Source organism: Natator depressus, chromosome 4 (assembly GCF_965152275.1).
Source record: "Natator depressus isolate rNatDep1 chromosome 4, rNatDep2.hap1, whole genome shotgun sequence".
Classification (NCBI taxonomy): Eukaryota; Metazoa; Chordata; order Testudines; family Cheloniidae; genus Natator; species Natator depressus.
The window spans coordinates 52,762,469-52,788,211 of NC_134237.1; the positions used below are offsets into that span (position 1 = coordinate 52,762,469).

General features: G+C 37.8%; 2 protein-coding genes and 1 long non-coding RNA gene across 9 annotated transcripts in view; 1 reads left to right on the forward strand and 2 right to left on the reverse strand.

The window, feature by feature from the left end:
• Window positions 1-5,011, forward strand: part of LOC141986439 (uncharacterized) — a 36,897-nt gene extending 31,886 nt beyond the window's left edge. Inside the window, exon 4 of the long non-coding RNA XR_012639281.1 lies at window positions 4,892-5,011. This is a non-coding gene — a long non-coding RNA (uncharacterized LOC141986439). The remainder of the gene's footprint in view (window positions 1-4,891) is intronic.
• LOC141986436 (uncharacterized) overlaps window positions 1-17,260 on the reverse strand; it is a 49,543-nt gene extending 32,283 nt beyond the window's left edge. Inside the window, exon 1 of one of the 2 annotated variants that reach the window (XM_074950914.1) lies at window positions 16,314-17,260. In XM_074950914.1, the coding sequence (XP_074807015.1) occupies window positions 16,314-16,338 (25 nt within the window). In that variant the 5' untranslated portion in view covers window positions 16,339-17,260. The remainder of the gene's footprint in view (window positions 1-16,313) is intronic. The other variant, XM_074950915.1, reaches the window with a different exon arrangement.
• Window positions 17,261-19,876: 2,616 nt separating this feature from the next.
• The window catches only part of INPP4B (inositol polyphosphate-4-phosphatase type II B), a 476,198-nt gene continuing 470,331 nt past the window's right edge, over window positions 19,877-25,743 (reverse strand). For 5 of the 6 annotated variants that reach the window (XM_074950912.1, XM_074950910.1, XM_074950908.1 and 2 more), the window contains one exon: window positions 22,943-24,148. In XM_074950912.1, coding sequence (XP_074807013.1) covers window positions 23,974-24,148 — 175 coding nt within the window. In that variant the 3' untranslated portion in view covers window positions 22,943-23,973. Of the gene's footprint in view, window positions 22,706-22,942; window positions 24,149-25,743 lie in introns of those variants that run through there. The other variant, XM_074950913.1, reaches the window with a different exon arrangement.

Genomic DNA, 25,743 nt, shown 5'->3' on the forward strand with positions numbered 1-25,743 from the left:
GTGACTATGCCAGGAGTGCTCCTTAACAGAGAGAAACATATAGGCCTTACTGATTGAAGTATCACATATTGTTCCCTCAGAGTGAGAGCCTGTTTTATTTTACTCAGGAAGTTCACATGCTAGTTATGAACAATTAAAATCAGCCCCAGCTGCAAAATTCAGATCCAGCTCTTACATTTTGAAATCCACCCTCTCCCCAGAGTTTGGTTTGATTCAGGTCCAGGGATTTGGATCAGGTCCATCCCTAAGAAAATTAAACTGCACTGAAATATGAAGACCAATAGATAGGAAATACAGTCTTCAGTGGCTTAAGATAGAAATGATGAATGAACTGTGCTAATTAAGCCCTAACTTACAAGTGCAAATCAGGTTAATTAAAAAGAAACTTAGACACATCCCATTTTCTAATTCAAATATAAATGAATGGAGATGACAAATCTGATCTCTGTCTATTCACTGGGTTAATTAAAAGTCAGGCATTCAGTGCATTACTAACAAGAAACTTTTGATTCCTACAAAGGTTGTTGGGCATACAGAATTTTAACAAAAAAGATGACACTGTAAATTGAAAGAGAATGTCTGAACTCTGTTAAGTTCAAAGGTTCTGTTGATCGGGAATTTAAAAACCCAATGTGCATTAACATTTATGTGAAACAAGCTCATACTCTTTGCCTAAGGAACTTTGGCCAAACCATCAAGCTTTTTAATAGAAAGTACAGAATATTTCTACCAGTCTTTCTTCTGGGACTTTTCAGATTGACTTTGATGCAGGGCTAATGCAAAATTGCCGGCCTTTTCTCCTACCACTACACAGCGGCCTTTGCTGGAATGACGCCAGCCTTGCATCTGTCTGTTGTCAGTCTCTTGTCTAAGAAGTCATCAGTATTGGATGCAAAAAGGCTGACCAGATTTGCGTCCAATTATCAAGTTAATCACGTTGGCATGATTTAAATACATTATCTCATTATGTCTTATCTTCCTAGCAATCCATTTTTTAACGACAAACTGACACATCCCTTAATGTGGTACGTGATCTCTTACTAACGGGTCTGTATGTCAGCAAAAATGTCAGGCAGACATCTTATGTTTGGAAGCTCATACAGCTCTCTGTTCAGCAAAAATTCAGATATAACTATTTCTTAGTCTGCTTTACAGAGACAGTTCAGTACACACTGACCCAACAGAAACAGAGATTTTACTAGAATACCTCTGCTGCCCTACTTCTTGCTCTCGCCTTCTCCTCCTACCTGCATGAAATAATAATCCAGATCCCCTGGACATGGAAACTCAATTTATGCAGCCAGGTCTTTTGCACCAACCTTTCCTCTACTAACAGCCATAACCACTGTTGACACTTAACCAGTGCCAAAGCAGTGTACCTGAACAGTGTGGGAAAGGAAAGCAGATTTTGAAGTTGAAAGACAGATAAACTGTGCTATTGCATGAATGTCCTGGGAAATTATTAATTGCATCAAATAAATACTGCCCAATGTATCAGATAAATAGGCCAAAATACATTTCTAGTACTACTCCACATACTTGATATATCACTAGGGTGTCAACATTCCAGGGGACAAATGCAGCAATGAAGGAATAAAGAAGACACACGGAAAGTGGAAACGTATATGATATGTTCACAAGCTCTCAATGTGAGGGGAAAAAATGGCACCTGTGAACTTAAAATTTCATCAAATGAGCTACTCTACCAGACTGTGAACAACAGTGGAGGATGATAGAAATCTCTGTTCTGGAAATTGTACAAAATGCGTGTTGTTTTATTCACAAAGTTGAGCTTATTAAGCAATAATTCCTTTTATATTTCAGTCACTGCTTTGCTTGTCAATTTGGTTGTAATTTAAAACATTCTATAGTTCAGAATAGAGTTGCTCCCTTGAAGCCATATCCCTTCATTTAAAGGAAGGTTATTGTGTACTATAAAACTTGTTTTAATTCCTACCACTAAGTACAAAAGAAGAATAAATACAACTTAGTTAAATGTTGTAAATATGATAAAGAGTAATTAACAACCCACTGTCATGACGGCAGCTTCTGAAACTTAAGATGCTGAGTAGTGGTTGAGAGAATTAGAGTCTGTTTGACTGCATAGGAAAAAGGGGATTTTCAACAAAATTGTAAATTCAAAGTCATCCTGCAAAATATGCAAACTACACAGAAACATGAAGCTTATCTGACACCAAGTAATTTTTAAAAAGCATTTAAAATTAATTATAAATGTAATCACTGTAAGGTTGTGTTTTCTGTTCTTTTTTTTTTTTTAGTTACTCTCTCTTACAACTGCTTTTGAAGGTAGACAAAGTGCTTGGATCTGAGCTTTCTCAAAGCTGGGGGAAAGAATTGGATTTAGGTTTCATGTTCAGCTCCCATCTATGGCGGAAAGTCCTGACTTTCCTAGTCAAATGGGTCCTGCATTCTCTCAGCTCTACTTCATATCATCAGACTGCAGGAATACAGTGCTACATCACTATTACGGCAAAAGCCATTCAATATTGCTCCTATAGAGAATACAACAGGATAACAGGGATAGTGCTTTCTAAAAACTGTTCTGAAATTCATTTTCAATACATTTTAGGGTTTGTGGCAGTGACAACTGCTGTTAAGATTGAGTTCTCGTTTCCATTTTTACTCCTCTTCTGGACTTGGGTGCATGTGTACCCCCCCTGGAATATAGATAGGGATCATACACCTCCAAGAACCTCCTGTTACAATAAGTAACCTCCATTTTTAAAATCAAGATTGGATGTCTTTGTCAAAGATATTCTCTAGGAATTATGTTGGGGAATTTCTATGGCCTGGGTTATTCAGGAGAGCAGGCTTAATGATCACAATGGTCCCTTCTGGCCTTGGAATCTATATAATCTATGAAATCTATACTTAGGACATAGAAAAGAATCAACTACATACATAGTTAAGTATCCGCAGCTTTCCTCTGAAAGAAGTATGTGCACCTAAAAGTAGTCTTATTAGCCTTGTTTTAGTTCACATTGTTTGCATTTGTCATGTTGTTTTTCTGCTTTGCCTGACTATCCCACTCTTGTGAGAAGGAAGCGAAGACTTGTGAATTTCAGTACCCCATCTGCCTATGCCTGCAAAGAGGTGTGCGAGTGCAATGTAGAAAGTGTTGTGATCTCTCCATGAGCTAGATAATTTATAGCCCTCAGTACTTGAAGGAATGAGATATTATGACGAGAGGCTGTCAAGCGATTAAAAAAAATTAATCGTGATTAATTGTGCAATTAATTGCGCTGTTAAACAATAGAATACAATTTATTTTAAATATTTTTGGATGTTTACTACATTTTCAAATATATTAATTTCAATTACAACACAGATTACAAAGTGTACAGTGTTCACTTTATATTTATTTTTATTACAAATATTTGCACTGTAAAAACCAAAAAAATGTATTTTTCATTCACCTCATACAAGTACTGTAGTGCAATCTCTTTATCATGAAAGTTGAACTTACAAATGTAGAATTATGTACAAAAAAATGCATTCAAGAATAAAACAATGTAAAACTTTAGAGCCTACAAGTCCACGCAGTACTACTTCTTGGTCAGCCAATCACTCAGACAAACAAGATTGGTTACAATTTGCAGGAGATAATGCTGCCCGCTTCTTGTTTACAATGTCACCTAAAAGTGAGAACAGGCATTAGCATGGCACTGTTGTAGCTGGCTTTGCAAGATATTTACATGCCAAATGCACTAAAGATTCATATGTCCCTTGATGCTTCAACCACCATTATAGAGGACATGCTTCCATGCTGATGATGGGTTCTGCTTGATAATGATCCAAAGCAGTGCGGACTGATGCATGCTCATTTTCATCATCTCAGTCAGATGCCACCAGCAGAAGGTTCATTTTCTTTTTTGGTGGTTTGGGTTATGTAGTTTCTGCATCAGAGTGTTGCTCTTTTAAGACTTCTAAAAGCATGCTCCACAACTTGTCCCTCTCAGATTTTGGACAGCATTCAGATTCTTAAACCTTGGGTTGAGTGCTGTAGCTATTTTTAGAAATCTCACATCAGTAGCTACTTTGAGTTTTGTCAAATCTGCTGTGAAAGTGTTCTTAAAACAAGCATGTGCTGGGTCATCATCCGAGACTGCTATAACATGAAATATATGCAGAATGTGGGTAAATCAGAGCAGGAGACATACAATTCTCCCCCCAAGGAGTACAGTCACAAATTTAATTGACACATTATTTTTTTAACAAGCATCATCAGCAAGGAAGCATGTCCTCTCAAATGGTGGCTGAAGCATGGAAGGGGCATACAAATGTTTAGCATATCTGGTATGTAAATACCTTGCTATGCTGGCTACAAAAGTGCCATGAGAAGGTCTCACTTTCAGTTGACATTATAAATAAGAATCAGGCAGCAGTATCTCCTGTCAATGTAAACAAAACTTGTTTGTCTTAGCGATTGGCAGAATAAGAAGTAGGACTGAGTGGACTTGTAAGCTCTAAAGTTTTACATCGTTTTGTTTTTGAGTACAGTTATGTAACCAAAAAAATTCTGCATTTGTAAGTTACACTTTCATGATAAAGAGATTGCACTACAGTACTAGTATGAGGTGAATTGAAAAATACTATTTCTTTTGTTATTTTTGCAGTGCAAATATTTGTAATGAAAAATAATAATATAAAGTGAGCACTGTGCACTTTGTATTCTGTGTTGTAACTGAAATCAATATTGAAAATGTAGAAAACATCCAAAAATACTGAATACATTTCAATTGGTATTCTATTGTTAGAAGTGCGATTACTTGTGATCAAAAAATTAATCACGATTAATTTTTTTTAGTTAATCGTGAGTTAACTGTGATTAATTGACAGCCCTAATTATGACTTATGCTCTTCACTACAGGCTTTACTCCAAGCAGGCAGTTGGGAACACCTCAGAGCAGAAGAACTTGGAACTGGAAGTTGGAACCACTTGGATCAATTTTGGGTCACCAGAATAGCGAAGTGCACACTATGAGTAAGGGAGGCAAAAATGAGATGGAAAAGTGCTCTCAATGCCTGCCCTTACAAGCCTTAGCACACAGTTTAACCCTTAGTTAAATTAAAATTTACACTATTTTTACTATCGTACACTTGTGTGCAGTCATGGGTTTCTTTGTAGGCAAGCTGCTCAGCAGAGACACACCTCACCCAGACCTGTAGGATTATGGAGTCAGTCTCTACTGACCCAAGGGGACCATATAAAGAACTGGGGTAAAATCCTGACTCCACTGAAGTAAATGGCAAAACTCCCATTCAGTGCGGCTCAGGTTTTTAAATATAGGGATGTGCTTTTGGGGTGGGGAGACTGGATGGAAGTGTGCAAAGAGGAGAAAAATATCTGGAAAAAAATTACAAACCTTTCTAATACTCTTTAAAAAAATCAGCTGAGAGGGAGGGGCCACAGGTGAATAGTACCACACTGATCTGTCCGTTATAATTATGCCCACTCCTGCTTTGACACAGGATAAACGTGAAGCAAAGCACTGTCAGCCAGTCCCTCTATGTTCTGAAATATCAGTATGTAACTTTCATGAGGCTAGATAGCTTGGACAGTTTTAAAAATACACCAGGCAAGTTTTTCACATCTCTAATGAGGACTTCAGATAGAGCTACATGGTCTTTATGAAGGCTTGAAGTAGAGGAGAATGCCAGGAGAGGCAAAGTAATTAGGTCCTTGGTGTGAAATTAGCTGCTAGACTATAGGCACGGAAGAAAATGAAAATGCAAGTTCTAGAGAAAATTAATTGCCTCTCATAAGCCACTGATCTGGGCATAAACTATGTCATTAGGTGATAGGAAAGCTATAGTGAGTGGGAGCAAAACATATAATGCTGATAAGCACTAATAACAGGTCATCTATTATATATGAAACTTAAAACAGGACAATCACTACCAAAAATATAACCACGATAATAATGCACTGTAGGGAAGTATAAAATCTAGCACTATCAACTGACTTTATGTGCCAATTTTGTGCTTGAGGCTCCTGTGTATATATATTTTAAGAATATCAACAAGCTTTTGGCCAGCTGTTTGCTTTGACAAACCAGGCTCTCTATACTCGCTACAGGATTTTCTATTTTTCTGCACCACCGCATGTGTTGAACCATGATGGAGTTCGATAAGTGACCGTCTTGACAGTCTTTTGATTTCTAAGAGCTGTGAGCAAATAAATGTGGGAGGGAGCCCCTTTGGACACAAAACAGCTCAACTACTGTGCTATTCAGGAATTGCCCTACACAGCTGGGGAAGACAGGATCTTCTAACAGGACTCGTGAACCTCCAATTGTATGACGTCGAGTATCCAGTATAACAGTTATTCTGTGCGCAGCCTGTTGAGCTCAGAGAACAGAAAAATGTTGATTATCATGTTTGCTATGCTAAGCGTATAGTATAATAAAAAAAGACAGGCAAAGCCTATTAGGTCATCCAGTGTACCTATGTCTATGATAAGGATATCAGACTCTGGGCCAGATCTTGGCACTACAGGTCCTTTGTACCAGTTTGGCAGCACAAAGGGGCCTTAATGTTAATTTAGTCAGCCAGCTGAGGATTCTCTTGGCATGGGAAATCCCAGGATTGCACAAAGCCCACACTACTGGGACGTGTTGGGTGAGGCTGGAGTGTTGCTACATTCTGTGTGATCCTTGGTTGGCATACAGGGGCCACTGCTGCCAGCACAATTTCAAGCAGTCTCAGAACTGCACTAAGTTTGCCCGGGGTCAATTAGACCCCAGCTGGCTACCACAAAGGTGGTTGAGAGGTGGTTACTCCTCTCCTCATAAATTCCTCAGCCACGGTCTTCTATCTGCTTGTAGCCTAAATTAAGACAAGACTTCTCTACTCAGGCAGAATCAGCCAAAGATTTACAGCCATCTCAAGAAAGAAAGAAAATACGTAGAGCTATTTCTGGGAAACATCCCAGGGATCAAAAGGTGAAAGAAGTTCCAGAAGATCCAAGCACTTAGGGATTGCTGAAAGGGTTTAAATCCAGACTGTCATGCTGTCATTCTCTCCTCAAACCAGGGGCTAGCTTTTTAGCAGGTCTCACAGTCTAGGACTCGGAAATCTTAACTCCACAAGGCGGCCCAAGGCTCTGATGGCAACTGCTGCCTAACCTCAGTGAAGTATTCACTTCTGCATGGTGATGACTTACCTCCTCTAAATATCAAAAATCAATAGTTAGCACAAGTGAGTTTCAAATCACTGTTGTATGTACTGTAATCCAAAACTCGCTCCCAAGCTCTGGTAAAACTTCAGTTAATTGCATTGGAACGAGAATTTGGTTCTGTGTACTAGTCTCACAGTATGTGTCATACTGGTAGAGCTGTGTCATATACTGATTTAATATACTGCATAGGTGAGAGAAAAGGCACTGCTACATAGAGTTAAGCATTTTTTAATATTGATGCCTGAATAAGCATTTTATGTAGGTTTTACATTTGATTTGTCAGCTATGTATTCCCCTGAGGCATAGATCAAGCAAAAGTGAAGGAATATGCGTAATGGTGTTCAAAATCCAAATTCCCTGTCAGGCATTGTTAACTCTGTAGCCTAGCTTACAGAGAGTTGAGATCTGAGGACCACTGGTGCAATGAGAGCGAGAGGTAGCTGGTTTAGTTAATGGAATAGAATCAAGAGCATTTTGGTTTTGTTGGAGGGGTTATATGAAAGGTTAGCAATAAAATAATATTTTAACCTACTGTGTTTGCTGAAAAATGATGCTACCTTTCTGAAGTCTAGATCAAAATTGTAACAGTCAGTAGCAGAAGAAACTACCCAACAGCCTGAGCCAGAAATCTTTGTGTAACCCCAAACTCCCTGGCAGTATCAGTTAGCAAGGAATGCAGGATCCCAAACTCAGTTCTATTACAACCTGGTTTATCCAATTACCACTTGTAATATGAACACGGTTGTGAGTATCCATCTGGCTTTAGGGAACTCCAGAAAATGGAACCTAGTGAAGAAATAGACAAATAAATGTATATATTTTAAACACCAGTTAATGTTTAAAAATGGCTTCTTCTTCCAGTTTCCAAATATAGTGCTGTAGGTCTTGCATTCCCAGTATAATTATATTGGTTATAACTTTAGGAACTCTAGGTAAGATAGAAATATTTTCCATTTTTACTCTGATTCAGCAAGAAAATCCATTGGGTCTGGAACAATGAGCTGACAAGCCCTGCTGCTCAAGCCAGCAAAACTTGTAAGCTGCATGGGCTGAATTTTTAAAGTTCATTGAACTTACATATTGTGCTGCTGAAATCTGTAGAGCTTCTAAGCTGTACTGGCTAAATAGTTTGCAATTTTTTTTTTTAGTCCATAAAAGGGTAGAAAAAAAGAGAAATTAAAAGGCACAAATTTAGCTTTAATCTATTGCCGAGGTTCCAAAATCAAGGATGAAAAGTCAGAAAATTCCTAAAGTTAAGATTTTTCCTGCAATGCAAACTTGACCACATTGCACATACCGGGCTGGGGAAGATTAATCTCAGATGGTGCAGAGAGGTAGTTCCTGCTTGCCGAATTGGCATGTCCTCTGCCAGCAGGTCCTTCTGGATAGCACTGGCCCCTTGCAGTTGACTTCAGCGCAAAATAAGAGGCCTGGTTACAGCCCCTTTTAAGAGCTTGGCCCTAAAAGGAAGCTGCTGTGCGGTCTTGTTTGTTGTATGTTGTTAATACATCTCCCAACACATATAGGCTGTGCAATGAGGCAATGTTAATGCTATGAGAGTGCCTCGCCTGTGGGGTTTTTCTGACTACTGAGTGTTTGAGTTTGCAGCCTTAATGTTGTGTTAGTGTAATAGATGATGAGTTCAGTGCTCATGCTGGTGATGCCTGGAGCTGAAGTTCTCTTTGGGATGACAGTGCTGAGAGTATCCCCTATGGCTGAGCGTACTGTGTGCTTTGCCCTACTAGTTCATGTTCCCCTCTGGCCAATGCATAAAAGTAGTATTGATGAGCTACTGAAAAGGAGACATGCATTGTTGTCTTCACTTGAGGGAAGGTTACCACAATGTGGAGCAGGGAAAGGGTGAGAAAGAGACTAATGAAGTAAAAGGAGGATCCTGGAAGACAATACAAACTCACCACTAATATATGCAGTGTACCTTCCTGGAAGCGGATTCAGTAGAGTGCTTATTTAATGGGAGTCAAACACTTAGTGGGTGATGGCCTTTCAGAGGAAGACTGTGATCTAGACACCAATAAGACAATCAGAACATTTTATTTTCCTTTCTGGGTATTTGATTAACTGTCTGAGTTAAGCACTAATTTGACTATCTGGAACATGCTAGTACTTTAAGTGTGAATAAAGTTACTCCTTGCCTGGATATGCTTTTGATGTTGGAACTTTTCATGAGACACTGACCTGATTGGCAATTAAAATACTTCTGGAACAATGATTTTCCTTTACTTTGCAGCTCAGCAGGCATTGAATCCAATGAGCTCTGCTCCGCTTAGCATTTGTAAAGATTGAACTCAGGGCTGCCTTTATTAGTGACTAAAGTTGAAATGTAATCTGGAAGGGCACTGGAAACACATAATTTTTAATCCTGAGATGCTTAACATTCCTTCAAGAGCATCAGTTTTGTTTTGTCTGGTTGTTAAAACGTACATTTAAAGAACTTGTTTGGTTTTAAGAGGTTAAATTACAGTGTGTGTGTGTGTGTTCATTAACGGCTGGGTTTTCAGAAATGCTGGGGGCTGGGATTTCAGAAATGCTGAGCACCCCCAATTCTAACTGAAATCAGAGGGCACTGCAAGAGCTCAACCATTCCAAAAAATCAGATCCCAAGTATTTTTCCTCTTCCAAACCAAATGGAAGCCATTTTGAAAGCTGATGGAGGAATCCAGGTATGTAGGACACTCTAGGCAGCCAAGCTGTATTAAGATGTTCAGAGTCCATCATTTTTTCCTTCATTTGGAATTCAGACAAATAGTTGCGGTTGGTGTCAAGATGAATCCTTTTGCCAACACTCATCTATTCCATCATTTCAGTGATTCCAATACTCTGTGATTCTAGACAGCTTCCTCAAAGCTGTAGAAGCATGACCCAGAGGTTGGAGGTGAGAAATTAAGTTTCTGGTATTCAAGCCTCTCTTCATTGGGCCTAATCTCAAATTCTGGATGTTTATTTTTGTGTGACTGCTCATTTTGTCTCTTCAAGTGACGGCCTTGCATTCTCTGTCACTGTCTTACTGAATCATAATGCTTCTACATGTTTGACTGGCCATCCATACATACTGTGCTGTTCACAGAACTTAAAAAAAATGCTTTTTAGCCTTCAGTATGCATTACAGCTTGCCATATGCTCCGATACTGGTCTAACATACTGGGCAACAAGTGGCCCCTGTGAGAATACAGATCTTATATAGAATTGAAAGTCTTATATTTTAAATGAATTTTCTCTTGAGAGACTTTAAAGTAATTTCCTTCTATCATGGTGAAAAAATTCAAGAAGACAAGCTGTTTAACCTACAGCCCAGTTTCAATATTACTGTAAATTGTCATTTGCAAGAGAAGTGAGGGCATCAAATTTATTTGTATTACATTTTTTTGTTGCTGGAGATAAGAAGCCAAGACAACTATCCAATTGGCTATGCACCAGTTCCAAAGCTTTATCACTTCAGTGCAGTGAGGAGGAATGTGTTCTACCCTGACGATTGTAACAATACATGAACCTATATTGTCTGTCATGATCTTGATGGACTTGTGTTTGAATAAGGGAAGAAAGAATAAGTAAGCATTTCTGATCACCATTAATTCCAACAGACTGATGTGCAAGTTCTGTTCCTGTTGTCACAATTTGCCTTGGACTGTGTGAGGACCCAAATATGCGCCCCATCCCAAGAAGGAAGTATCCAATGTTAATATGATATAGGGGGATTCAGGCTGCATGGGATTCCTGCATAAACTTTGGATGGCTTCATCTACCAAGTGAGCGACTGTAGGATCTGACTGGGTACAGACATCTACTTGTTGAGACTATTTGTTGGGTACATAAACAGTCCTGAGCCATCCATGAAGACACCGAAGATGCAACATGGCCTTCTGTGTCACAAAAACACAAGCTGCCGTATGCCACAGCAATTGCAGATACGTCCTTGCTGGAACTTGAGGGTGCGGCTGCACTCTTTGTATAAGGTTCTTTAGAGCAAGGAACCTGTGGTGACTGAAACAAGTTCTACCTGTTACTGAATCCAGAAGAGCTCCTATAAAGAGAATACATGGTGTAGAGGTCAAGGTCGATTTCCCAAGATTTATTGGCAAGTCTGGACTTCAGAATAGTGAAATAGTTGTTTGAACTGTCAACCATACCTCCTGATATGACCAGCGCTTGAGGAGCCAGTTGCTGAAGTAGGGAAAGACAGTTATTCCTACATGACGGAGGGAGGCAGTTATGACCAGCATGATTTTTGAGAACAACCTTGGGGTGGATGACAGGCCAAAGGGTAGGAGCTGGTACTGGCAATGATTGTGATTGAAAGTGAAACACAGAAATCCTTTGTGAGAAGGATGAATCGCTATGTGGAAGTAAAAAGAAAAGGAGGACTTGTGGCACCTTAGAGACTAACACATTTATTTGAGCATAAGCTTTCGTGAGCTACAGCTCACTTCATCGGATGCATTCACATCTTTCAAGTTGAGGATTGCAAACCAGTCCCCTAATTCCAGGGAGGGAATGGTAGCTGCTAAGGACACCATCCTGAATTTCCATGGTTTCAGTGGTTTGAGGGCTTTATGCTGCCCTTTTGTCCCTTTTCACACCTTAATGTACCTTAAGTGCTGACTTGAAAACCCAAATGTAGAACTGGGTTCTGCAAATGGGGCACACACATGGGAAAACTGCTTTCTTCATACGGCAACCTCTCAATGTAGTACCAAAAACTGTGTTTTTTTCAATTTAAAAATCCACTCAGAAATGTATATTGCTACATGATCAGTCATGGAAAGGTTTATCTAGCTTATAAACACTATTCCCAGAAATGTACAGCATTTGTACACTACATACTTAGGACAGTAACTGAACAAAGGATCCATAATCAGGGAAGTACTACCTTCAGAGCACTAATCATACTAATGGGCAAACAATAAGCATTTGTGTCACTGTAATTATAAGAAAAAATAAGTTGACTCAGTGAACAGTACTTCTTCCCCTATCAAAATCTGTCACTTCATAAGATGCTGTTTCTCCAGCCCCCTAATGGCCATGACAGTTTAGAGATACACTTTTGAGTGTGGAAATTAGTGGGAGCTTTTTGCAATGCTGGTTTTGAGAAAGTCAGTATCAAATGTGTGGTTTTCTTTGTATTTCCCTCTTAACAGCACAGGTCAGAGTTTTGTTAGCTCTGAAACTTTCTTTTGCTTATTTGTTTTTGAAGTTAAATAAACAGACAGGCAAGTCAGTGCCTTATTACTGCTAGAAGTTGTAATATTTTCTTTTTAATGATGTCCAAACAAATTAACTGTTAAAAATTAACTGCAGGGTAGCACAGTAGGAAGTGGAATTTAGCAAGCTGAAGATCAAAAGGAAGAAAGTGCCAGAGCTCTGGCCTAGATGCCAGTAAAAACTGATTGGACTTAGTAAGTTTAATGAAAAAGGGAGTTGTACTGTGTGTGAGATGCACCCCCGTTGATTTTTTAAAAAATATGGGAGCACATATTTCCTGCTGATGTCCATTCACTATGCCCATGAATACATAAATATAAATTGAGTGTTTCACTTTTCTTTTTTAAACTAACACTTATCTGCAATTTATAGTCAAGCATGCTAGCTGGAGTTACACACACAAAAATTGCTAGCAACTGCTATTTTTCACTCACCTGAAATGTTCACTCTTACCTTTTTTTCTCCACCGAGAAGAAAAAATGCCTTGAAAATTTTGTTGCAATAACTTCCAGTCTCAACAAAGTTTGGAAGCGGCTTTTGGGAACCTGATAACTCACCCCATATCTCTGTATATTTGTCAGATCTTTCTCCTATATGCTTTTTTGAAAAATCCCAGCTGTTAAATGCATTGGTGAATTGTTACTTACTGGTATTTCGTCAGGTGACTCTTGACTCTTCCCAAGGTATTGACAGTTACCTTCCATTTTATCAAAAGTTCCCAAGAGGTGGTATAATACATTTATCTAAATATACAGAACAGCTTTTCTCTGTGCTACAGCTTTCAGACAAGCTGTTTCTTAGTTGGTCTTCTTTAAATGTTACACTGATTTGTTCTTTGGATTCTAAATACATCAAGGAACAGTGTGTGCAATATTTTTTCTTATGGTGTCTAATAACTTGACCTGTACTATTTCCTATCCTTTTAATTGTTATACAAGTCCCTTCCCTTTCTGTCAAATATCAATTTAAAGAGATGGTGCTGACCATCCTTCTGTAAAATCACTCGTTCTCTGTGTGTTTGTATATGTAGCTGCTAGAGTGTTTCACGGTGATTAATGCAATCCAAAGTTTACGGTGTCAATGCAGCTCAGGTAAAGGCAACCTCCTGCCGTCTCTGTCCCAGATCACTCAGATATCTCTTCACTCTCAGAGCCTATTTTATGATTATATCATTAGTGTATCTGTTCAGCTGCCTCAATGCTGCATTGTAATCTGTGTTTTATATCTCCCTGTCACTCCCCAAAAGACTGAAGTGTCATACATGTGATTGGTCAATAAAATAGGCTGAGATTTTCAAGGGAACATAAGGGAATTAGGTACTTAACTGCCATTATAGAATGTTATGAGAGCTTGGCACTTTAGCTCCCTTTGGAAGTCCCAGCATAAACAAGTGTAAGCACACCTTTTGGGATTCTTGAGCCTTGCTTGATAGATACAATACAGTAACATTAAAACACTCCAGAGCAGTCACTAGAATCCAGCTGGGTGGTCTCTCGCCATATACACGTTATACATCAATGTAAATCTGGCCTCTGTCACAAGACACAGATTCGTTTGATACAGTTCAGTCTTCGGAATAGAGCCCATGTCAGGTTACCTGACATGTTAGCATCCTTTTGACAGACATCATCACTTATCAACATCGCCTAAAGTTATGGTCTTGTTCTGGAAAATGTTAAGAGCCTTATTATAGTAATCTGTTGAACTTGGACCTCTCTGACCTCTCCCTTAACTCCGAACATCAGAACAGTATTAAACAGAGTGAACTCACATCCAAATTGAAAATTAGGAAAATTTAAGATTACATGACTCATCTAGTCCAGGTGATGAACCTGTAAAGCAGGGGCTTCAGTGACAGGTAGCTGCTGAGGGCCACATTCTATCCTTACACCATAATGGCTTCAATACTACAACTGATGGCAGAATTCGGCCCTTAGTTGATACTGGTAAAAATTTCAAAGGTGCCTAAGTCCCACTGAAAGTCAATGGCTCTCAGTAATTTTAGGTGCTTTTGAAAATTTTACCCTACACCTTCCTTTTAAAGTTACAACTCATGACAAAAGTCACTCACTCAAGGCAAATATTTTCTTGTGTGTGCAAATTCATTGTACATTAAAGTACACTATAATCCATTTATTATTATTTGTATTGCAGTAGTGCCTAGGGAACCCAATCATGGATCAGGGCTCCATTAAACAAAAACAGAACAAAAAGATGTTTGATTTCACATTTTCGAAGCAAAGTCAGATAATGTGGATACTTTCTGACTCCTCTATAAAAGCCTGATCCTGCTGTTAAGGGTCACATTAAATTATCATTCTCCTGTGAGTAATGACATCAGGATCAGCCCTTAAACTTTTCTTCCCATTTTGAAACATTTTAAGCTTTTGATTGAACAAAAATCTCTAATGTGCAATACAATTTAAAGGGCAAATTCTTCTCTGCCAGTCAGGGCATATGTGTGAAATTTGTTTTAATTTTTATCCAGGTCAGCTATGTAAATTGCATTACCATGCAAATTACAATGACCACAAATTAGTCAGACAGGAAGAAAGTGCAAGTAGAAATCCCCAAGGACTATGTTGAGAGAAAGCATTGGCAGGATGGATCACTAATGAAGGGGAAGGATATAACTGAAAATACTCACGTGAAGACAAAATACTCCTACACATTCTTACACAAGCATTGACCATCCAAAATCAACAGTATAAAACGGATGTCAAACAAGTTTCATTATTCACGTTGTATTTCAATCCTTAATTTTTGTAGCTAGCCTTGCCCCATCAATCCCCCTGTCCCCATATGGTAGCTTTAATACTACCAAGAGCTAACAATTCTATGAAATATATAACTGCACTATCTTGGCTAGCCCTTAAACACCATTTCTTATCCTGATTTCCTTAGGGACAAGTTGTGTGTGCAAGGGCCAAAGGGCCCTCTTGTAGCAGAATCAGTGTGCAAGGGGTTGGGCAGGGTTTGGAGAGCCCACACAGAAATCAGTGGGTCTGCACACTTGTGTAATGTAAGCAGAATGTGGTGATTTAGCAAGGATATTGTGCACCAAGAGATACAACCTGTTCCCCTTACTCATGTTAATAGTCTCACTGAAGTCAATGGAACTACTTACACGAGTAGGACTACTCATGTGAGCAATCTGAGCAGGACAGAACCACAGATAAGGCTCAATAAGTTTCCTATTGAAAAGAGTGGCAAAACTCCCATTGACTTTACTGGGAGCAGGCCCATATTGTCTTCAGTTAATGCATAACATTCCCAACAATATCAATGGGGATGCCACTACAGACTGGGTGCAGCTTTTGGTTCAAACAACTCAAATCAAAATGTACTTTTACTTATATGCATCCAAAAAGAATTTACAAAAGAGAAGTGGCAAGAACAAACACACTTTAATTTTGTACTATCTTATTACAGCCTTTTAGAAAGATGAATTGTGCTCCCTTTTCTATATTTGTTACATTCTTTGTCATGAGAAACAACACATCATAATCTCAGTGGATGATAAAGTCTGTGCTGTGGCAAAGTAACATGAAAAATAAAGATACTCATGTTTATTAGAACTGCACAGAATTCCTAGACTTAACAACTGTTTTATAACGTATTACCCTAACAACCACTGTAAGTTTCTGACACTTTCAAAAGGCAGCTAAGAAACTTGCAGATAATTAATATCTCACTGGATTTTCCAGCGTATAGAAACTAAAAGCATTGCTAGCACAATGTATAAAGAAAATGGCTTTACTGTGAAACTAATCATACTATTTAGGAATGTGGAAGGCAATTTTTGTTAGCAGATAAAGCAACCACTTAATATCCTGTAATCAAACAGGATAAAACAAGATTTCCTATTACCTTTTAGCCAGCTGGAAGGACTTACCTTTCACTGTGAAAACAAACCACATAGCTTCAGTAATGGAGGAAGCAAATTAAGTATTAACTAAGCAAACTTTATTTATTTCCTTGGATCTAGAGTCCAACAGGAGGCACTGAACCGATGGAGCTAAAATACCAATCACAGCACAGGTACTCAATTGCTTGAATTTTTGGGGTTCCTTATTGTGAAAGGAAGTTTGTTTCAAGTCTATCTCATAGAATAATTCCCCCACAGGTCAGCAGTGATATAGATCTTTTTATTAATTATTATTAGCAGATACAAAATCTACCTTATTCTTGGGTGAAAACTGTGGTAAAACTGGGGATAGGTAAGAAATATTAATCCATCATCATTGGTGTTATTACTACTATATCCTGGACATCCTTGGATGCTACATGCTCTCTCGGAGCCTGATCTTGGAAAGTACTCAGCACTCTCAGCCCCCATTGACACATATGGGAGCTAAAACCCTCTTAGGAGGCATTCAACGCCTTACAGGATCTGTTACATTCATGAAAATGAAAAATGAAAATCAAACACAAAAAAGTCAAACATAAAAAATAAAAGTCACATTTATTTAAATAAAAATATACACACAGTGTACAATGGATATGGCTTACATACAGCAACCAAACAAAAATGGTAGTTCCTGAAGTACAAAGATAGAAGGAGCTGGGGCAGCCTACCTGTGCTTCAGTTTCTCTGAATAAATACACATTGTGGGCTAAAGCCTGTTAGTCTTGCTCGTACAAGTAGTCACACTGACTAAAGAGAGCAGGATTTGGCCATTACAGTTACACAGGAATAGCTACACAAAAGGAAAACAAGTACCACAGTAACCCTATGATTGTACAATTGACTTTCACAAAAATTTGAACGTCAGGCTCCTCTTCATCTAATTTTAAAGCACACAAGGTAAAACTATATGCATACAAATTGGGAAAAGTACAAACACCACCACCCGGATGCTAATTCTCTCTCATGCTAAGGGAAGGCAATCTGAGCTGCACTGTCGCCCCCCACCCCACCCCCCACTGCATTACCTTGCCCCTGTCCCCATTCTTCCCTCCCTGCCCTCACACACTTCTGGTGTTTTGTGTGAGTGCCCTTTGGAATTTGGATATGTGATTTCACAAACAGGGGTTTTTTAAGGTCCTGATTCTCAAGCTTGTGTGGGTGAATGCAATTTTTCAGTCTTGGATTTTTGGTAATATACTATAGCTTCCTTTTAATTTGCTACATTACTTATTCAGAAGATTGTGTTTGGCGAAAGGGAAAAATAAAGGAAGGTATTTTAGAATTTATGACCGTTTTAGAGCATATGCTGCATCGTCTAGGAACACAAAGCAAACAACAGTTGATGCATTAATCAGTGGTTCTCAAACGTTTGCATTAGTGACCCCTTTCGCACAGAAAGCCTCTGAATGTATCCTCCCTTCTGAATTAAAAACACTTCTTTATATTTAATGCTATTATAAATGCTGGAGGTGAAGCAGGTTTGGGGGTGGAGGCTGACAGCTCATGGCCCCCATGTAATAACTTCGTGACCTCCTGAGGGGTCACAACCCCCTGTTGAGAATCTCTGTTATATGATTAAAGACAAACAGAATACTAATCAATACTCTAGGCTACTGAAAAACCATTTCTCTTATATATGAGAAAGCAATTTTGCGATGATTTTTAAAATATTTGCTCTTCCAGATCCATTTGATTTTTCCCTTTTAAACAATAATAAATTATTTAAAGCTTCTTTTTTCTGCAATTGGAAACATCTGCTTGAACGCACAGCTCTTTTTAAAAACTACAAAGTAACAAAAGGCAAGATGCAATACATATCTGATGGCAATGCCAATACAACATGCTCTCTCTTTACGGCAAAAAAGCATAAATATAGAAACTAATGGGTTTAAGTTCACAGCAGAGTCACCTGATGTGAAATAATTCTAAAATTGCCTCAACCAAGTAACTTTTTTATATTGAATTTTTTCAGTGTAATCTTTAACAATTACACCGTATGATGTTAAATACGTTTACCACTTTGAAAGAACTGATCACAGAATTTCTCAAACCATCTCTTAAAACTGAAAATAAAAATCAACTTATTTCCTGAAGTATAATAAGAGTCATACTAAATGCCGACAAATGTAAACACATGACGTTCTGCACTTCTTCGCAGCCAGGCACCTAAAACATCAGTGGTGATTTAGAATATTGCCAGCCAGGCTTTAATTTGCTTAAAATAACAATTTTGGTTTGGATTGATTTGTATGGATTTAAAGAGGGCCCAATATATATATTATTGTTTCCTGCTTACAAGTGAAGCCAAAAATCTGGACATTAAAATTCATAGTGCAAAGAACTTTTACTGATGCTCCTTTTGTTGGCTTCAGCCTGCTCTTTAGACTGCTGGTTCCTTACAGTACATGTATTGCTAATGTTTCATCAACATACACAGCATCATATAGACATAATGAGATAATGGAATTAGAAATGTTCTCTATGCTCTAATCATTTCATAAAAGCTAAACTATAAACAATAAATATTAAAAGTATGTTCTTACCAAACTCCCTGAAAGAAGATCGCAGAAGAAAAAACCTGCCTGTATGACAATATGTCAGTCCTATGCATATATTGAAGAATAGAAGTTTTACAGATATCACTGAGAAAATATTATATTAAGGTTGCATTTAGCTTTTCCCTTTTCTTACAATTTAAACTGGTTTGCTACTTCCATGCTAACCTATGGTACAAAAATTACATAAGTAAATAACAGTGCGCTATGCAAACATTCAACGTGGGTAGCACTTTTGCTTAAGTTTCACTGAGTCAAATCCTGTTGATCTTATTCAAGCAAGGACTGTAGTACCAGTAACTTCAGCGGGACTATTCACATGAGTAAGGCAAGCAGAATTTGGCCTTAAATGCCAGATACACATTAAACATGGCTGTTTTCTATCCCTTGAAAGACTGGCTCTCAAAATAGAAGCTTTCATTCCTTACAAAAGTTTTTACAGTGCAAAGTCCGAACATTCTAGTGACTCTGCCATTAAGATAAGTCAGTTCTCTTCAGTAATACATTAGCAAATGGTACAGTTTGCTCATGAAAATCAATTTGCTCAGAATTACTCCTCCAATATGCATTCAGAGCCCTCTGTTAACCCTTCAAGTGGTGTGCAGGGCTTTGGAAAGGCCCTCCGTTCTGGGTTGGTATGTTATAGTTGGTAACAGCAGCAAAGGATTATTTGCATTCATAAAAATCCAGGTTGAAGAATATTTAGTTTTGCATCCATGATTAGCTGACAACTCAGTTTTGGAGACAGATCCTCAGCTTTTGTAATTGTCATAGGTCCATTGCACTCAATGAGCCTGTAACAATTCACACCAGGTCAGGATCTACCCTGTGGAATCTAAGTCAGAGGAAATATTTCAACAGAAAAGGGGTTTTCAGCACTGAAGTAGCAATGTGTATGCTGATATACTTGAAGTTGTGCCAGCATGTTTTCTGTGGGTCTTTGAATCTGTAAATATTTGTTCCAATCAAAAACTTGGCATCCAAATCTTCTGCTTTGCCTAAAAAACCCAACATTTTTTAAAGACCCAAACACCACTGTGCCCAGTTCTGTTTCACTGTGGACTATTGCGTGGTTTTTAAAAAAATATTTGGGGAATCAAACTGGTAACAATTTAAAAATAACAATTGTGGGTGATTTTCAAGGTTAAAAAGTATGTAAAAATGATGTTTATTACAGCAATTTAAGCCCTTGTTTGCACATGACTCATATAGCTTCACTGTTTAAAATGACATAATTAAACACAATATGATCATGGTGCAGTAGTAATTCAGAGCCCAAATGTTTTTAAAAGGTCACAACATTATGATTTAAAATCTAGAGACAAAGATCTTGAAACATTCCTTTCCCGTTCTATCGAATTTATTATGGATTAAAGTCAGTGGGGTTTTACGTAAATTACTCTAAAACCTATAGAATTTAACAGAGAATGATACCCCGCCATAGAAATTTGCAGATTGGTTTAAAAATACTATAAAAAGTTTTTATTTTCTCGGAAGTTCTATAGGATTATTTTACAGAGAAATGCAGGCTCAAGCCCCTAATGTATATATTCAGTAACTTTTTTTTTAAACTGTAAACATGACCAAAAGAATGTTGAGATCACAGCAAATGTGGCAGCTAGACTGACAGGATAGATTGTAACATTCCTAGGAAGACTTTGGTTCAATAAATACGAATTAAGACTTTTTATGAGTCCGTTCTATAATGGTTAAAAATCCATATAAAAATACAGATTTATAAATTAGAATGCAATGGCTAACTCCATTAGTAAATTATATAGTATGGAAAGGAATGCAAGACCTTCAGTTCACATCTGTCTGATTTTATCTCTGTAGTGTATTTCTGGAAGATGCTGTGACAACTGCAAAAGGCTCGTTGTGGTCTATTGGGTATTTAATATATAATAAAAGAAAAATCTAAATACATATCCAATGATCAAACAAGACAGTGCCAAAGAAGTCGTATGTATGAGTAAATCATAAAAGTACCAAAATATTATTTAAATGTCAGTGTTACCTGCTTTGAACAAGCTGTTCTAAATTCATCAAGTACATTTATGGCATGGATGAAATCCTGGCCGCACTGAAGTCAATGGGAGTTGGGGCCAGGATTTCACCCCATATGTTTAATAATTATTCAAAGACCTCATCTTTCAAACATTTAGGAATACGTGTAAATTTTACGAACATGATTGCTCATTTTCCTCATTACATGTGCATGTGTGCAGGATTACAGTCTTAAATATATATTTTATTAGTACAAATACAGATTTACACAACAGATCCCAATGGATTGAAAGGAGTATTTTACAGTTCATTATGCCCCAGTACTTCTGTGACTCCTATACTACAGGGGCGGCAGATGTTAATCTCTCCGTCTTGGCCAAATTCTGAATTTGGTAATTACACTTTGCCTACGGTATCTTAAATTTCCTATGTCATTTTATTGGATAAAATTCTTATCTTCCTGCCCTAAATATTTTATCTCCAAAGTGAAGGTGCTATACAAATGTCAGTCATCACTGAGTGATTTTTTGTTTTGCTTTGTTTTTGGTTGGGGGGGAAATATAATTAACTGATGTGATTAAAAACCCTGTGATGTCTAGAAGATAAATTTAGGAGTGACAAAAGCTGGCAACGGCACTAAAATTCAGTTAGGGCTGAAAAGTAGCCTTTGCCTACATATTGCATTATACATGTGATAGAAAATCAGCTAACTAGCCACAGTGTAGCAGATTAAGGAGTATTTGCCCTCATTATTATGCTTGTGTTGGGCTTTGTGCTGTATAAAAATTAGCAAAACTGTACATGTAAGTAATTCCATCCTAAAGAGCTACGTTGCCTCTGATACATAGGAATCACATCACCCAGCACTAAAATGAAGCACAGGAACGCCCAGTAAAGTCTAAGGGGCAAATGTGGGTCACTTTACTCACCTCAGTAACCCCTCTGACTCCACTGAGATGAACACATACATAAAATGAGTAGGATTTGACTCTAGCACAGAATGCCAAGAATAATACATCCAACCGGAACTGCAGAGAGGCAGAATGCAATTACCAAATTACAAACTGCAATTACATTATGTAATTACCAAACTTCAAATTACAAGCTGCAATTACCAAGCTTCTATAGAGAAGCAGAATGTAATTACCAAATTTAAATATGGCCAACAGACCGAGATTAACACGCCTTGGAAAGAATGCCATGGGGGTCTTTGACCACAGGGGACTGGGATCTCTGTTTTATGCCTGATGCAGAAGACATCACTTCCAGCAGGATGGTGCCACTTCACACAGTACTCAGGAATAGCACCAGTACAGACTCAGAGTGCCCCCTATGGAATCACTAACATCAATTCCTGCAGCAATCTGCATTTTCCTTTTTGGTCTTCCATGAAGCTACTTGAGACGCCCAATTCTACTACTTTATGAAATCTGGTTAAATTACAGCCTAGCATCAAGGTCTGTATATACTTGGTTTTGAGAACACTCAAGCATTAATCAGACAATAATTGAGGTTTTCTTTCATAGTAACGGACTACAGTTATTTTAATTTAAAATAGATCCACTGATAGCTGATCAAGATAACTCCTGGTTTTGTTACACACTCCCAATTCATGACACACAAACAGCAATTTTTATATTATCTAATTAGGATAGATGTGTGTTTCTTATTACATTATAAACTTAGGTATCAGCTTTTCCATATGTCCCCTCTGGTGGTCTGTAGTACTTTGGGAAAGCCATCAGCTGTATCATGTTGAATGCATACTTTCTGCATTTGATATTCTTCAGTACATTCTCTATGCGGCATCCTTCTCTGGTGAAAGGGGAAAAAGTACAACTTCATGAAACACGGAATAAATAAATATGTTTTATTTCTTCATTGCAGAGTTTCAGCAACAGTTGAAGTAAAAATAACAAAAGATTCAACTCTACATTTTTGTTTTTCCACAAGTGATGATACATCTTACAAAATTAAATCCAAGGCCAGCCCCAATACAGTTATTGCCCTCAGAAATAGATTATGAGAATTTTATATTTGCCCTTAAGGTTTAATCAATGTTTAGTAAAAATTTTTAAATAATTTATTTAATGATACATTTCCATGCTAACTTTAGAAATATATCTGCCTTTTAAATCCTTTCACAATATTCCTTCATACTCTTTACTGTACATGTTAAAGTCCACATGTAGCCCTAAATATGCAGCTTCTAGGAGTAAGGCATTTTATTAAGTCTGGCCCTATAGATTTGTAAAGGAAATGTTCATATCTAGTTTATTTCAATATGTTTAGCTTTGCAATGAAAAAAAAAAGAGAAAATGGCTTTCCCAACAGCCTAACCCAACTCTCTTCTTAACAAAGGAAGGATGCTTGTTCACATACAGTACAAAAGTCACAAGTGCCAAAGTGGGGCATCAAGACACAAACAAGACTTTGTTAAAAAGAATATAAAAGTGTCTTGAAAGCAAAAGCAACCAAAGCAACAGTTACAAACAGGTTAATTTAATTACAAAACAGAACTCATTCCACCTCCATATAGTTACTTGACAGAAAAGGGTTAGTTGAAGCAATGTAGTAACATAACCTATTTGCTAAACAAAACAGAAGATTCCATCAGCGAATAAACAACAATGAAAGCAGCACAATGAAAATTAATCCGACAAACCGCCCCATCCATTATTCTTGGCTCAGGGTTAGTTTGTATTATGCAAAATCACTTTTGACCTTTTAAACTGATAGACTGAATAGGAGTTTGGAAACGGGGGGGTGGGGTTCAAGCTTTCAGGATCCTGTAATTTGTCTGATATAGAGACACTAATATATATACATATATATGATCTTTCTTTGAGCTAGTTAAAGAGGGAAAACTTTACCATGAACAAAAAGAGGAAATTAACTCACTTAATGCATAGTATACTCCTTAGATATCAGAAAAAATAAATGAAAACACTATACAGTTTAGACACTTGTATCCTATAGACAAATCCTGTGGGTCTGAAAATGTAGAAATATTACAGCATAATTCTTTTATTTTTAAGTTAGTTTGTTGCTGTTTGTAGAAAAGAAAGGAACACAAGTGAAGTTTATTGATATTTGGCTAATAGTAAAGCAAGACTTAAGATAAGCCACACAACCAGCAAGTGTGAGCTGACAAGCAGCAAGGCGACAGGATAGAAGTGACGAGAAGTTGGCTTGTTATCAGTTAGACAGCCTGTCTCAGGATCATCCGACTCATTCAGTGCTCCCTGGGTTTGTCTGCTGTTAAACAGGGGAAGTTAGGAACAAATAGAATAGCATTTAAATAGCAAAGAAAGCCAATACTTAGGTATTCTGACAACAAAGAGACACTAAACATGTCCAGTTGATGTAGCAGATTTATGCTAAATAATTCCAAACATTTTACTCTGTTCTGCACTCAAATGGGAAGCACAGTGAACTAGCTAACTAGCTGTCTATTATTTTTTAAAAGCTTTAAAAGTGTGTTTAAGTGGCATTCACAGGTTAGAGGCTCTTAATAACAAAAATGAAATGAGCTGGACTGTGACTAAGACAAACACATGAACTGATATGTAGTGAAATAAATGAATAAATGCATGGCTTAGGAAAGGAAAACAAGAACACTGTGGTGTCTCTGTGGTGCTTACATTTTTTTAGTCCACTCCAGCTTCACTATCTGCTTCTTGTACACGGGATCTTTTTGAAACAATTCAATTTTTTTTGGTGTGTTTTTGGCTCTTTAAAAAATAATTGGAACAAATTTAACCTTTTTTTGAACAAACTCAGCAGCACTGTTAACTCAACCTTATAAGCTAAATAAATGTTTCATTCAAAGGTCAAGGGCATTGTACCTTGTTCAGTCAAATCAACTGTGGGTTAATCTGTACTACAGTGAGGTTCTTCTGAGTCTTTAAAAGTTGTGTTGTCTCTGTATTAGAGCAGTAAGGATACCGTCAAATGACTTTTAAACTTTTCAGTTGTAAACTTGGTAGCTATTCCAGATATCATCTATGTAAGTGGAATATGCAATATGGACACTTTAGCTAAACCCTTCAACCCCATTAAAGTTATATTTGCATGTGCTCAGGACTCCTGGTAAGGGCTTTCCCTTGGGCAGGGATAACTGGTACAGTTAAAAATGAAATTAGCTCTTTTGCTATCACCAGACAGTACAATTATTCTACCGCAGTTTCAAGGGAAATGAACGGATGGTCAAGAAAAGCCAGATGTGTCAGATTGCACTGGAGCATTTTTCTGACACACCTACCACTAGTATGTCGTTTATCATGAAAGAAGATACTGAAAAGAAAATACAGGACCATTATGGCACTACACTGAGTGGGGTGAAAAGACTGCAGCTGTTGTACCACCCCTTAGAAAAATACAGCATGCACTGCCTTTTGCAGTTGGCTTGTGCAGAGGGATAGCAGAACCAAGTCCCTGTTTCCTTATTGCCTTATTAGAGAGAGACAAGGTGCGTCAGGTAATATCTTAGCTGGTCCAATACAAGATATTACTTCACCCCCCTTGTCTCTCTGATACCCTAGGACAACACAGCTACAACTATAGTGCATCAAACAATTATTAGCGAGACAAATACCCACAAAGGTGTTAGGCCCAGCACTAAAGGGAGGCAAAGATTGAAATTATGGCTGGGTACCACAAAGGGGCTAGCCAAAATTTGTCACAAAATAATTATGCTTGAAAAATCCAAAGAAATAATTAAATGCTCCATTTCCCCTTCCCTTTCAACTCTTTCCTTTACAGCAATGGGTAAAAAGGATTCCCAAAACTATTCTAAACAGCAAAAGGTAAAGGCCCGAACCCCCAATGACTTTAATGAGAGCAGGACAGGG